Raw genomic sequence first — 13,051 nt, forward strand, 5'->3', positions numbered from 1 at the left:
AAAGAAAGAAAGAAAAAAAGAATGTAAATATATCCAGAAGTATTATTGCTCTTCCTGGGCCATCAGGGCTACCAGTGCAGCCTGGACCTCTTCTGCCTGGGCTGGGGGCAGCAGACAGTCCTGAATGAGGGCCACAGCCGCTGCCTCTGTCAGGCTACTGAAGTCTTGGGAGGTTTTGACAGGGAGGTGCCCAGCTAGTTCACAGAGGGCAACATTGAAGGCCTCACCTTCCTTTATCCCAAAGCTGGACTTACGGGCCCACAGAATGACTCGGACCCCTGTGAGGGCTGAGGAAGGTGACGTCTTTCCTGGCGGAGCTCCCCGGGTCACAAACAAGTTATGTGCAATCTCATGGTTAGTGAGATAATCAGTGGCCCGACATACCCTGCTTATCAAGGCCTCCAAGTCAGGCCCTGGCCCCCGAGAGTAAAAGAGGAAGCCGGGAGCGGGGAGGCCCTGGAGCAGATGCAAATGGCCTCCAGGATCCAGGGGCGCACTTGGCGCATGCTCCACGGGCAGTCTGTGGGCCAGATAATAGCCATGCAGGTGGAGGTGGTTCACCGAAGCCAAGCCTCCCAGGCTGTTGAAGCCGACACGGAAGCCCGGGTGTAAGCTCAGCAGCACAGCCTCGACCCCCATCCTCAGTGCACCCCGCAGCAGGCGCTGGGGGAGGTCCCGGGCAGGCTCAGGCACCAGCAGCACGTGGCCCCACTCCAGGGGGCTGACATTGATCACCACGAGGATGTCTTCTTGCAGGAGCGTCCCTGGGAGATCAGGCTCCCGGCGCAAACAGAAGAGAACTTCTCCCGGCCGGATCTTATTGAAGTTGAATTGCTCAGGGTCAAATGCCTGCCTCACACTCCTGATGGTCTGCGGGCGCCTCCTCTGCACACCGCGCTCCACATTCAGCTGAGCCACAAAACCCACAGCACCAGGGAGGATTTGGGTCTGTAGATCCCGCAGGCGATAGCGAAACAGCCCCAGCTCCACCCGCTGCCTCCAGGCGGAGCAGAGTGCAGCATCGAAGGGAGACTGAGGCAGAGCATGCAGAGTGCCAGGTGCATTCTTTGGCCACTGAACCCCTTCTGCCACGAGATCCTTCTGCCCATAAACAAAATCAGGAATGGCTTGCCTTTCCCAGTCCTCCTTGCTTGGAGGTAGCAAATAGGAAGCTTCGTTTGAATCATGTGGAAGAGCCATAGAACTGACCTGAAATAATCATAAAAGGTGAAAAATACATGATGGTAACCCATGTCCAGGGATTTTAACTTTATTTTATTTATTTATTTATTTATTTGAGATGCAATTTCACTGTTGCACAGGCTGGAGTGCAGTGGCAGTGATTTCCGCTCAACCTCTGCCTCCTGGGTTCAAGTTCCCACCTCAGACCCCCTGGCAGCTGGGATTACAGGTGTGCACCACCACACCCAGCTAATTTTTTAATTTTTAGTAGAGACGGGATTTCACCATATTGGCCAGGATGGTCTGTTGACCTCAAGATCCAACCAACCTTGGCCTTCCAAAGTGCTGGGATTACAGGGGTGAGCCACTGCGCCCAGCTGAGTAAACTTTTTTAATGGAGGAAAAAGATAAAACATAATCCTTTGTTACAATGCCTAAGGAAAGATCGTAATTTATGTTTCACTTTTTTTTTTGAGATGGAGTTTCGCTCTTGTTGCCCATTTTGGAGTATAATGGTGTGATGTTGGCTCACTGCAAACTCCATCTCCCAAGTTCAATCAGTTCTCCTGCCTCAGCCTCCAGAGTAGTTGGGATTATAGGCATGTGCCACCACGACAGGCTAATTTTTTGTATTTTTAGTACAGACGAGGTTTTTCCATGTTGGCCAGGCTGGTCTCCAACTCCTCACCTCAGTAATCTGCTTGCCTTTGCCTCCCAAAGAGGTGGGATTAGAGGCGTGAGCCAACCCGCCCAGCCTCCTTCGTTTTCACACATAGATGGATCTTGACTTTTTTTTTTTTTTTTTTGAGATGGAGTCTTGCTCTCTTGCCAGGCTGGAGTGCAGTAGCGCAATCTCTGCTCACTGCAGCCTCTGCCTCCCGGGTTCAGCTGGGCCTAGAGGCACGTGCTAACACACCCGGCTAATTTTTTGTATTTTAGTAGAGACGGTCGTTCACCGTGTTGCCCAGGCTGGTCTCGAACTCCTGAGCTCAGGCAATCCGACCACCTCAGCCTCCCAAAGTGCTGGGATTACAGGCGTGAGCTACTGCATCCCGCCAGATCTTGATTTTTTTTTTTTTTTTTTGAGACAGAGTTTCACTCTTGTTACCCAGGCTGGAGTGCAATGGCGCGATCTCGGCTCACCGCAACCTCTGCCTCCTGAGTTCAGGCAATTCTCCTGCCTCAACCTCCTCAGTAGTTGGGATTACAGGCACGCACCACCATGCCCAGCTAATGTTTTGTATTTTTAGTAGAGATGGGGTTTCACCATGTTGACCAGGATGGTCTCAATCTCTTGACCTCATGATCCACCCACCTCAGCCTCCCAAAGTGCTCGGATTACGTGCCCAGCAGAGATCTTGACTTTTTAACCAATCTTCAACTGTTGTTCATATAGGTTATAGCTAGTTTCATTCTATTATACACAATGTGGCAATAAACATCCTACACACTCATATACTCATCATTGAACACATCATGTTTTCATTTTCCTTTAAAATAAAATCCTAGTAAACCACTGGGTCAGAGTAGGTCCATGGCTCAGGTTTTTGTTTTGTTTTTGGTACAGACAGGGCCTCACTACGCTGTTCAGGTGGTCTCAAACTCCCATGGCTCAGGTTTTGGAAATACACCATCAAACTGCCCTCCAGAAAACCATACCTGAGTTCCAGTGTAGGAGAGTGCTCAGGGTTTCACGATAGCCACTTTTGTGGGAAAAGCTTTTCCATGTTCTATAGTGATTCCAACTGGTCATGCATGGAAACATTTGGGTGAGGATGGCACCAATGTGTGTGTCAGTGCCCAGGGCTAACCCTTCAAGGGGGAAATTAGTGGCTCCCTTCATCTTCCACTGGCCTTCTGGAGCCTGAGCCCAGCAGTGTCAGGGAGAGGGGCCTGCCGCTGGCCCAGACAGGATGTCACTTCAGTCCAAGCTTGGGTTCCGTCAGCTCTGCTCAGTTTTACCACTGTATCAAGAGTTGATCAGGTACAAGAGGGACAATATGCTAACCAGATTCACCAAGGACCGCCAGATGATTCAGACCACCTATTTAACAATTTACAATGAGAAATGTGCCAAATGGCACAAAAGGTTCTTGCTGGCTGGTCAGTGTACAAAACCTATCAGGAAGCAAAATGAAAACCAGAAGGTTGTTCCCCGAAGGGTTGAGAGCCCAGTGAGGTGGCTGAGATATCTAGATCACAGCTAGTCACCAGGCACTAAGCTGATTCCCCTATCTTCACTATAAATAGATACTTACTATCATGTAGTGCAGGTATTCGCCTTGGCTTGTAAGAGACAAACAAGGTCCCTATTCCTAAGGAAGTGTAGTACAGGAGACATAATGACAGCTTCCTGCTTTTTGCCTCAGCTTTTACTGACAGAAGACCAACTCTTTCTTGGACTGAAATAGCCTGCTATTAACAGAAAAATGATCATGTTGGGATGGCCCTACAACTTAGTTATCTTCTTTTTTTTTTTTGAGACAGAGTCACTCTGTTGCCCAGGCCAGAGTGCAGTGGCACAGTCTCAGCTCACTGCAACCTCTGCCTCCTAGATTCAAGAGATCCTTGTGCCTCAGCCTGCAGGGTAGCTGGAATTACAGTTGTGTGCCACCACGCCTGGGTAATTTTTGCATTTTTAGTAGAGACAGAGTCTTGCCACATTGGTCACGGTGGTCTCAAACTCCTGGACTCAAGTGATCCACCTGCCTCAGCTTCCCAAAGTGCTAAGATTACAGGCCTGAGCCACCGTGCCCAGCCTTGAATATTTCTACAATGATGGAATGCATGTGTTAATACAATGTGTCTTACTAGACAGACACATGCTGCCAAGGAGAAGCACTAGGTATTCTTAAAGTGCAAAGTAGATTCCTAGCCAGTGTACAGAGTGAGGAAAGGCTTCCCTGAGAATAAGATGGAAGAGGGACTCACAGCCCATAATGGCTGAAACACAGAGAGCCAATAGGAAGAAGGTCTGTAACAGAGGGCCAGGATTTGGGTTTTTAACCATTTAATGGTTATAAGCTGAGAATGACACGCTCAGATTTAGACTTTACAAAGATGAGCAACTATAATGGATTGAAAGGATCAAGAGTTAATCCCAGCCTGACCAACACAGCCTCCACTTCCACCTCCCAGCAGTTTGGCATCCTTACCTTTTGCAGTAGAAAACATTCATTCATTCATTATGCATTTGATAATATTTAGTGAGAGCCTACTATGTGCCAAGCATTGTCCTAGAGGTTAAGAGGGGACAACAGCAAACAGGTCAGCTTTGGTCTCTATAGCCTAGAGCACACAGTCTAGGGGTGAGATGGGGTCAAAGGATGGCACGTCAGCTGGAATGATGAGAACAGCAGTGGAGAGCCTTGAAAAGTGCCTTGGAGCCGGGTGCGGTGGCTCATGCCTGTAATCCCAGCACTTTGGGAGGCCGAGGCAGGCGGATCATGAGGTCAAGAGATGAAGACCACCCTGGCCAACATGGTGAAACCCGGTCTCTACTAAAATACAAAAATTAGCTGGGCATGGTGGCGCGCCTGTAGTCCCAGCTACTTACTTGGGAGGCTGAGGCAGGAGAATTGCATGAACCCAGGAGGCAGAGGTTGCAGTGAGCCGAGATCCCGCCACTGCGCTCCAGCCTGGCGCCTGGCGACAGAGCGAGACTCTGCCTCAAAAAAAAAAAAAAGGAAGAAAAAGAAAAGAAAAGACGAAGAAAAGTGCCTTGGACTGGACCGATCACCTTCAAAACGCCGGAGCCCGGACACATCATTAAAGCCCTCTGGACTTACGTATTTCCACCTTTGTAAAATGGATACCTACCTTGCAGTCGAAGAAAACTATGCACAGTGCTTGACATCCAGTGGGTCCTCAGTAAACAGCCTCAGAAGGAAGCAAGGTTAGGGTTACTTCTGGAAGAGGCGGCTTGGGGGCTGCCACAGGTGCCGCGATTGCCTGATAAGGTCTAGAAAAGTCCTTGCTGGGCAGAGGGGCAGCCGAAGACCTCGGCCACTCAGCGAGTCTCCAGGTTTCCTGGAAACGTCAGCTCCAGTGACTTCTCAGATGCCCCTACAGCACTCCACCCAGGGCTGCCGCCGCCACCACCTACCGCAGCCGAAGCGGATGCACCGCGCGACTTTCCAGACAGCGGCTGCAGGAACCACTGCCAGGAAGCGACGCCCTTGACGCATGCGCAGTCAGCACGCATGCGCGCGGAGTGGCTCGCCCCGCCCACTCCGGAGGCGGGCCGTGAGGCCTGGGCTCCGCCCCGGGGCCCGCCTCCAGCTCTCCTGGGACCGCCCGGAGCCAGAAGCTCGCCTGCCTAACCCGGCTAGGAGCGCCTGGGCGCGTTTAGGAGGGGGCGGGCCCGCGGGTGGTGGCCCCTGGAGCGGTTGCCGCGGGGACCGGGCTGAGACGCGGCCCAAAGGCGGAAGTGAGAAAGTTGTCGGCGTCTCGAGGAGAGTTGGCGGAGCGTTGCGCGCGGCGCGGCGATGGGGGGCTCTGGCAGTCGCCTGTCCAAGGAGCTGCTGGCCGAGTACCAGGTGCGCGGGGCGCGGGGACCTAGGGAGCTCGCGTGCCGGCCTGTTCCCGGGCGGGGTCCGGGAGCGGCGGCGGGGCGGTCACGGCCTCCCGGCAGCCCGCTAACCCCCGCTCTGGCTTTGCCTTCCAGGACTTGACGTTCCTGACGAAGCAGGAGATCCTCCTGTAAGTGCTGCCTTGAACCCAGCTTCTGACCCGGGGCTCCTCTGGAGGCGGCCTCGGGGGCCGCTGTCCCAAGGGAGGGGCGGGGGCCGGCCTGAGGTCGGCTGAGGAGCCGGGGCTGGAGGCCGGGAGACCCTGTCCGGGCTGCGCCCTCCTGGCACGCACTCCCCGCCCTCGCCGGGGGCCCTGCGTGGCACCGCGGGGCGTGGCACGGCGGAGTCACCTCGCAGCCTCCGAGAAAAGTTAGGCACTCTTTGACCCTGAGCTGACTAACTTCAGCACTGCCGAACTTCCTGCTCCAGTCCGGCAGGGGCCGGCCTTGCGCAGTGGCTGAGCCACGGAAGCCTTGGGGAGCCTGGCTCCTTCTCCCAACTTGACCTGAACAATACAGTAACCGTTAACGCTTTCTGAGCACTCACCATGTGCCAGGGACTGTGCTACATGGTTGCCTGCATGACCTAATTTAATCTTTAGGAGAGAGGTACTGGACAATGAAACAGGTTCAGAGAGGTTTGCCAACTGCCTAAGACAACACTCTGAGCAAGTAGATTTGAACTTGACCTGGAAGCCCTTTTGCCAGATATATGCAGGGTAGGCACTTGAGTGAGGAGATGCCTGGGCTTCCTGCGCAAAGATGATCTCATGGGAAGGAGATGGAGGCCGAGGACGTGGACAGTTCAGGGTGGCTGCTAAAAAGGAGGCTTTGAGGGCAAGAGATCCCTGGAGTGGAGGTGATAATGAGATTTTTGGTTTTGCTCTTTTCTCCCTGTTTTTGTTAATTAATTTATTTATTTATCAAGACAGAGTCTCTGTGGCCCAGGCTGGAGTGCTGTGGCATGATCTCGGCTGGCTGCAGCCTCTGCCTCCCGGGCTCAAGTGATTCTCCTGCCTCAGCCTCCTGAATAGCTGGGACTACAGGCACCTGCCACCATGCCTGGCAAATTTTTGTATTTTAGTAGAGATGGGGTTTTACCATTTTACTCAGGCTGGTCTCAAACTCCTGACCTCAAAGTGCTGGGGTTACAGGTATGAGCCACAGCACTTGGCCAGTTCTTTAGGGCCAACTTCTGGCTCCATCCCCAACCTCTTTATCCCTCGGGGATCTCTAGAATCAGTGCCCAGCACATAGCAGATGCTCAGTAAATACTCACTGTAAGACTAGACTCCTAGGCTGTACAGCCTCATGACATGTCCTTTTGCTTACTGTTGCCCGATGACTGGGAAGTTCTATGTACGTGGTTTCAGCTCCTCACCTAGTTGATAATGAACAGCAGGCAAGGAGTGGGAATGAACACACAGGGACACCCATCGCTGAGCGGGCCAACAGCTCCCCTCTCTCTGCCAGAGCCCACAGGCGGTTTTGTGAGCTGCTTCCCCAGGAGCAGCAGAGCATGGAGGCGTCACTTCGGGCACAAGTGTCCTTCGAACAGATCCTCAGCCTTCCAGAGCTCAAGGTGCCAGTGCTCCCCTCCTTCGACCCCTCCTGGACCACCCCCTCTCTGCTAGACCCCCCTAACTCCATCTGCCGCTAGCTTTGAGATCATGGGGTCACTGGTCCCCATTCTGGTCATTTTTCTGCTTAGTTCTAATTTTCTGGGGGCAAGGACTTTACCAAAATCACCTGGCAGAATTATCTAGAATGGTGCTTTTCAAATGGGGATTCCAGGACATATTCTTGGAAGTTCAAAGAAGTTTTGTCCTTTAAGAGGAGTTGAGTTACCATATTAAGGTTTGAGGAACCCTGTTCTAGAGGCTGATTGCAAATCCATAGGGCTGCTGTGAAATTTCTGTGCAAAGGGCCTGGGCCAGGGCCTATAACACAATAGCTGTTCAGTTAACCATTTGTTTTAAAATAACCAGCCCATCTCGTTCCCTTTGCTTAAGATGCCTTCTTCTTCCCTCTCTGCGCACACTTATGTTGTACATGACCTGCCTTTGGGTTAAACACTTGACTCCCAGGAAGCTGTCTCAGCCCTTCTGTGCCCCCACTGCCCTGCATGTTGGCCCCAGTGCACTGATCATTCACCCTTCAAGAGCCTGAGCTTCCTGGTGCTGATGCTATGATCTGCTCTCTCAAGTTTCTGATAGGGTTTGATGAGTGTGTGACCTGGGTCACGTCCTGTGGCGTTTGTTCTCCTAGGCCAACCCCTTCAAGGAGCGAATCTGCAGAGTCTTCTCCACATCCCCAACCAGAGACAGCCTTAGCTTTGAGGACTTCCTGGACCTCCTCAGTGTGTTCAGTGACACAGCCACACCGGACATCAAGTCCCATTATGCCTTCCGAATCTTCGGTGAGAACCAGGGGCAGCCTGGTGGGACACCACCCCTTCCCACGTGGGCTTTGTGGTGGCGCTGCTTGGGAAATGGGCACCGTTTGTGGAACCTCAGAGCCCCTCCCGACCGTGTCCTTTGGCTTCCTGTGTCTGCTCTCTAGACTTTGATGATGATGGAACCTTGAACAGAGAAGACCTGAGCCAGCTGGTAAACTGCCTCACAGGAGAGAGCGAGGACACACGGCTCAGTGCGTCCGAGATGAAGCAGCTCATTGACAACGTGAGCAGCTGGGCCTGGGAGCGGGAGGGAAGGGTAGCGGCTCTGGCCTGAAACTCTCCCTTCCCCAGATCCTGGAGGAGTCTGACATTGACAGGGATGGAACCATCAACCTCTCTGAGTTCCAGCACGTCATCTCCCGTTCCCCAGACTTTGCCAGGTATGACAGTGGTCCCCCTGCCTTCTGGGTACCTGCAGGTCCCATCTGCTGCCTCTGGGCCTAGGACATTGCTACAGGAGGTGGTGCCAGGGGTGAGAGAAAGCCCTGGTCCCCACACACATGGCCGACTAAGCTGGCAGTCTCACCCCGGGCAGGGGCGGCCCTCCTTGTCAAGGCCTCTCCCCTTCCCACAGCCATTGTCATTGCTCTGTGTTTGTACTACTTAGTAATACAGGTTTAGAAGCTCTGACCCTGTGTGTGGGTCCAGAAGCTTCCTCTGGAAGTCTAGGGGAATTCTTCCAGAGGGGACTGACTCACAGACACAGCTCGTTTCAAAGAAGGGGCTAAAGGGAGAAGGGGCGAGTTTGGGTTTAGTCCCTCCCCTCCTCTTCCAGCAGAAAACTCACCCCATTTTTCCGTTGTTCAGCTCCTTTAAGATTGTCCTGTGACAGCAGCCCCGGTGTGTGTCCTGGTACCCTGTCCAAGAACCTTTCTGCTGCTGAGCTGTGGCCAAGGTCAAGCCTGTGTTGCCAGGGCGGGCCAGGTGGGCCCAGCCTGCAGCTGGCACTGTGCAGCCTCACCCGGTCAAGGGCGGCCTCCTTGTCAGGGCCTCTCCTCTGCCATTGTCCTGTTTGTTTGTACTAATCAGTAATAAAGGTTTACAAGCGTGACCCTGTGTGTTAGCCGAGTTACACTGGTGTGAGGAAAGACTGGACTTCTTTTCTTTTTAAGACGGAGTCTTGCTCTGTCACCCAGGCTGGAGTGCAGTGGCATGATCTTGGCTCTCTGCAACCTCTGCCTGCCGGGTTCAAGTGATTCTCCTGCCTCAGTCTCCCGAGTAGACGGGACTATAGGCACACGCCACTACGTTGGCCAAGATGGTCTCGATCTCTTGACCTCGTGACTCACCCGCCTCAGCCTCCCAAAGTGCTGGGATTACAGGTGTAAGCCACTGAGCCCAGCCTGGACTTCTCTTCTAGGAGCCATACCTCAACAGGAATTCCATCAGGAATGAGCAGCGTATAGAGCAGGGGCCTGGGGGAAGTCAAGCCGCACTGTGCCAGCTTTCCCGTGGGAGGGTGGAGGACGAAGGGGCAGCGTGAGGCAGGCGCTCCCCTGTATCCTGACTGGGGTGGTGGTTCGATGAGTCTCTGCATGCCAAAATGTCAAGAACCCCATCAGTAAAGTCCATTTTACTGCATGATTTGAAAAATTACAAATTGTAAGAAAGGGCCCCCATCACATCCCCTCCTGTGTCCCTACCCCTGCTAAACCAAATTGGGGATGTAGAATAAAGGGGTTGAGGTCAACACAGTGAACCCCCTGCCTCTGTCTATCAGTGGGTGAAGCTCCCCACTAAGAGCCGCTCCACAGGGAGATGTCGCTGGCCACGCATGGCTGACTCTGGCTCACCTAAGCCTGCAAAGAGGTGGCTCAGAACCCCTTAGAACTCAGAACTAGACCAGCCTCAAAAAGCAAGTGTCCTTTAAGAGGAAGAGCCAGGATTAAACAATAATTCTGCAGACTTTATTAAAAAATGACATAAAGTGCATTGTATTAAAAATACATATAAAATCCACATAAATTCAGGACCCCTGCGCTGGGCAGTGTTGATATCCCTTAGAGTAGAGGCAAGTGAGGGATGAGGGGTGAACTGAGGCCTGGGGAGAGGACAGGGTACAGTTAGTTCCTCGTGTTTGAGTTCCACGATGGAGCGAGGGTGGATGTGGTAGGAAGGGCACACGATTCTCAGGCTACGATGCAGGAGGCAGGCAACAGTCTCTTCCTTGAATTCTGAGGGAAAGGCGTACGTTGTCACTGAGTCTCTCCGGAGCTCATGCTGTCCTCTCCCTCATGTGGCCACAGCCTGATACAGGCCGGAAAGGTCCAGGAGCTGAGTCCTAGCCCAAGACATGGTGAGGGCCGCAGTGCCAACCTAGCCCTCTGGTCCCTGAGGTGGTGGGATGATGGCAGCAATAATGACACCCTCCGCGGGCACGCAGGGTCTGAGCTGGTCCTGGATCCTCGACGGCTGGCAAGGCAGGACGCACAGAGCCCAAACTGGTTCTGGATCTTTAGCTGGCTGGCTGACAGGGCAGGACGCACAGACCCCGAGCTGGTTTTGGACACTCACAGAGCCCGAGGTGGTCCTGGCTCCTTGGCTGGCTGGCAAGGCAGAACGCATGGAGCCCGAGCTGGTCCTGCGTCTGCAGTGAGACAGGGCAGCTCGCGGCAGTGGGATAAGGCGGAAGGTGAAGAGGCCAGTTGGTGAGGGTTTCCAACTCTGTCTCCACGACTCTGGACGCATCCCCAGCGGCCTGGGAAGCCATGAACTGGAGCAGCCAGTGCGTGCCATTCCATGTTGTGTCTTTCCTCTCTAGTTTCACATTTGGAATTGTTTTTTAAACAAAGGCTCAGTTTACATAAGAAGCATTGTTCCACCCACCTAGGCAGGTGCCCATCTTTGGCCAGGACCTCTGGCGCCATGGCTGTTTGGGTGTCTGGAGCCTCACTACTTGATTGGAGAGCAGCAGGCCAGCTGGCTCCAAGGCTCCCGAGGGCTGGGCACCACGGCTGTATTCCATGAGAAGGTGGCGCGGAGGTCCAGCGGACCCTCTCCGAGCATTCACAGCCCTAAAGCCAGGGCACCGTCCTCTCGAAGTCGGCTCTCATACCACAGAGTCACGGATCTCCGAGCCGAGGCGAACCCGGGGCCGGGGACACACCGGGGACACTTCCACGACGCTGTCTTGGATGCTAAGCGGCCTCTTCTCTGACTCGGAGAAGACTCGGGCCCCTGGGGGGCTATCTGACAGGGCCTGGTAGCCTCGGTGATCAAGTGGGGCGCTCGGGGGGCCTAGGCCATTGAGTGGGCGGGTCTCGGGGGGCAGGACCACAGGGCAGGTCTTGGGGTGCACGCTGGCACATTCCCCCTGCTTCAGGAAGACTTTCATGCTGTCCCGGTGCCGGTAGAGAAGGAATAAAAGTGCGAACAGCACGGCTAGCACAAAGAGCGTGCACATCACCAGGAACTCCTTCCAGTAGGACTTGTCTGCACCCAGGCTGGCCTGGCCACCAGCCGGTGCACTCACACGTGACGTGCTGATGACGACGGGCACACTGGCATCCCCGTCTGTTTGGTCTGCCGCCCTGTCCTCCGCCACCTCTGGGCAGTAGCTGGCTACCAGCTGCTGGAAGCCCTCCTCTAGCGACCAGCACTGGAACTCCCCGAGCTGTTGGCTGCCCACCAGCAGCAGGTCCCCAGTGGGCAGCACGTGGCAGGAAGCTGAGGCATTGACAGGGGCCCCATTTAACAGCCAGAGTCGGGTCGCCAGGTTGGAGAGGAGCGGGCAGGGCAAAGTGTTCACCGTGTTGGGCTGGAACTGGACTTGCTCACATGGCTTCTCAGCTGCAGGCAGAAAAGGCATGAGGTAGGGTGGTGCCAGTATCCCCGGCCTCCCTCTGGGCTATGCCCCTGGTGCCATGATGGGGAACTCGGGAGACTCCTGGGTCTGAGTCTTCCTGGGGCCCTGATTACAGGGCTAGGGGCAAGGATGTGAGGAAAGGCGTTTACAACATCTGTGCCTGGGGGTAGTTCCAAGCAGACTCGTCCCCACCTCTCTCCACTCTTCGAGGGGGCACCTCACCTATTGGCACAAAAGATCGACCCATGACTGGAGAGATGCTGCAAAGGTCCTTAGCGTTGGCTCCCTCGATGTCCTGGATCCATGGCCTGAGGACCAGAGAGAGTCTGGGACTGGCCAGGAAGTCCCCTGCACCCTCATTCCCTCACCCCTCACCCCTCAGTGCAGACTTGGGCCTGGGCAAGGGCCTTTCCTTCGCTGATTCCCGACACGCAGGAGTCAGCATCTCCTCTGTCTACACATTATTTCAAGTAAAAACTAAGATAACACTTCCCTTAATTACATAAACAGTATGTACCCTCAGTGGCCAGGCGCAGTGGTCCATGTTTGTAATCCCAGCACTTTGGGAGGCCAAGGTGGGTAGATCGCTTGAGCCCAGGCATTCAAGACAACCTGGGCAACATGACGAGACCCTGTGTCTACAAAAAATACAAAAATTAGCCAGGCATGGTGGCGTATGCCTGGTTCCCCCTACTTGGGAGAGTGAGGTTGGAGAATCGCTTGAGCCCAGGAGGCCAAGGCAGCAGTGAGCTGTGATCACACCACTATCCTCCAGCCTGGGCAACAGAGAGACCCTGTCTCAAAAAATAATAATGAAAAACAGGGCCGGGCGCGGTGGCTCAAGCTTGTAATCCCAGCACTTTGGGAGGCCGAGGCGGGTGGATCACGAGGTCAAGAGATCGAGACCATCCTGGTCAACACAGTGAAACCCCGTCTCTACTAAAAATACAAAACATTAGCTGGGCATGGTGGCGCGTGCCTGTAATCCCAGCTACTCAGGAGGCTGAGGCAGGAGAATTGCCTGAACCCAGGAGGC

General features: G+C 54.1%; 3 protein-coding genes across 4 annotated transcripts in view; 1 reads left to right on the top strand and 2 right to left on the bottom strand.

Annotated features, from left to right (window-relative positions):
• Window positions 1-31: 31 nt before the first annotated feature.
• On the bottom strand, window positions 32-5,378 carry GDPGP1 (GDP-D-glucose phosphorylase 1). Of its 2 annotated transcripts, XM_017517179.2 has the most exons (3): window positions 3,095-3,699; window positions 1,494-1,500; window positions 32-1,209 (listed from the first exon to the last, which is right to left on the bottom strand). In XM_017517179.2, the coding sequence occupies exon 3, from the start codon at window positions 1,198-1,200 to the stop codon at window positions 43-45; it is 1,158 nt and encodes a 385-aa protein (XP_017372668.1). In that variant the 5' UTR covers window positions 1,201-1,209; window positions 1,494-1,500; window positions 3,095-3,699; the 3' UTR covers window positions 32-42. The 2 variants fall into 2 exon arrangements, with proteins under 2 accessions (XP_017372668.1, XP_037590537.1); XM_037734609.1 differs by lacking the exons at window positions 1,494-1,500; window positions 3,095-3,699 and adding an exon at window positions 5,002-5,378.
• Window positions 5,379-5,463: 85 nt separating this feature from the next.
• Window positions 5,464-9,261, top strand: CIB1 (calcium and integrin binding 1). The gene is made up of 7 exons (XM_017517210.2): window positions 5,464-5,720; window positions 5,849-5,883; window positions 7,226-7,334; window positions 8,021-8,171; window positions 8,315-8,433; window positions 8,502-8,590; window positions 9,018-9,261. Exons 1-7 carry the CDS (start codon window positions 5,670-5,672, stop codon window positions 9,037-9,039), a joined length of 576 nt encoding a protein of 191 aa, XP_017372699.1. The 5' UTR covers window positions 5,464-5,669; the 3' UTR covers window positions 9,040-9,261.
• Window positions 9,262-10,095: 834 nt separating this feature from the next.
• The window catches only part of SEMA4B (semaphorin 4B), a 51,591-nt gene continuing 48,635 nt past the window's right edge, over window positions 10,096-13,051 (bottom strand). The window contains exons 14-15 of the mRNA XM_017517148.2: window positions 12,238-12,323; window positions 10,096-11,999 (exon numbers count right to left, since the gene is read on the bottom strand). Coding sequence (XP_017372637.1) covers window positions 11,260-11,999; window positions 12,238-12,323 — 826 coding nt within the window. The 3' untranslated portion in view covers window positions 10,096-11,259. The remainder of the gene's footprint in view (window positions 12,000-12,237; window positions 12,324-13,051) is intronic.

The sequence above is a fragment of the Cebus imitator genome, unplaced genomic scaffold (genome assembly GCF_001604975.1).
Source record: "Cebus imitator isolate Cc_AM_T3 unplaced genomic scaffold, Cebus_imitator-1.0 Scaffold19, whole genome shotgun sequence".
In the NCBI taxonomy this organism is placed as follows: domain Eukaryota; kingdom Metazoa; phylum Chordata; class Mammalia; order Primates; family Cebidae; genus Cebus; species Cebus imitator.

What these genes read in the sequence shown, in the direction of transcription:
- GDPGP1 (XM_037734609.1), bottom strand. Translation starts at nt 1,200, where the DNA reads ATGGCTCTTCCACATGATTCAAACGAAGCTTCCTATTTGCTACCTCCA.
- CIB1 (XM_017517210.2), top strand. Translation starts at nt 5,670, where the DNA reads ATGGGGGGCTCTGGCAGTCGCCTGTCCAAGGAGCTGCTGGCCGAGTAC. An exon ending in ACGAAGCAGGAGATCCTCCT is followed by an intron (nt 5,884 to 7,225) that starts GTAAGTGCTGCC and finishes TCTCTCTGCCAG; the next exon opens with AGCCCACAGGCGGTTTTGTG. An exon ending in TGAAGCAGCTCATTGACAAC is followed by an intron (nt 8,434 to 8,501) that starts GTGAGCAGCTGG and finishes TCCCTTCCCCAG; the next exon opens with ATCCTGGAGGAGTCTGACAT.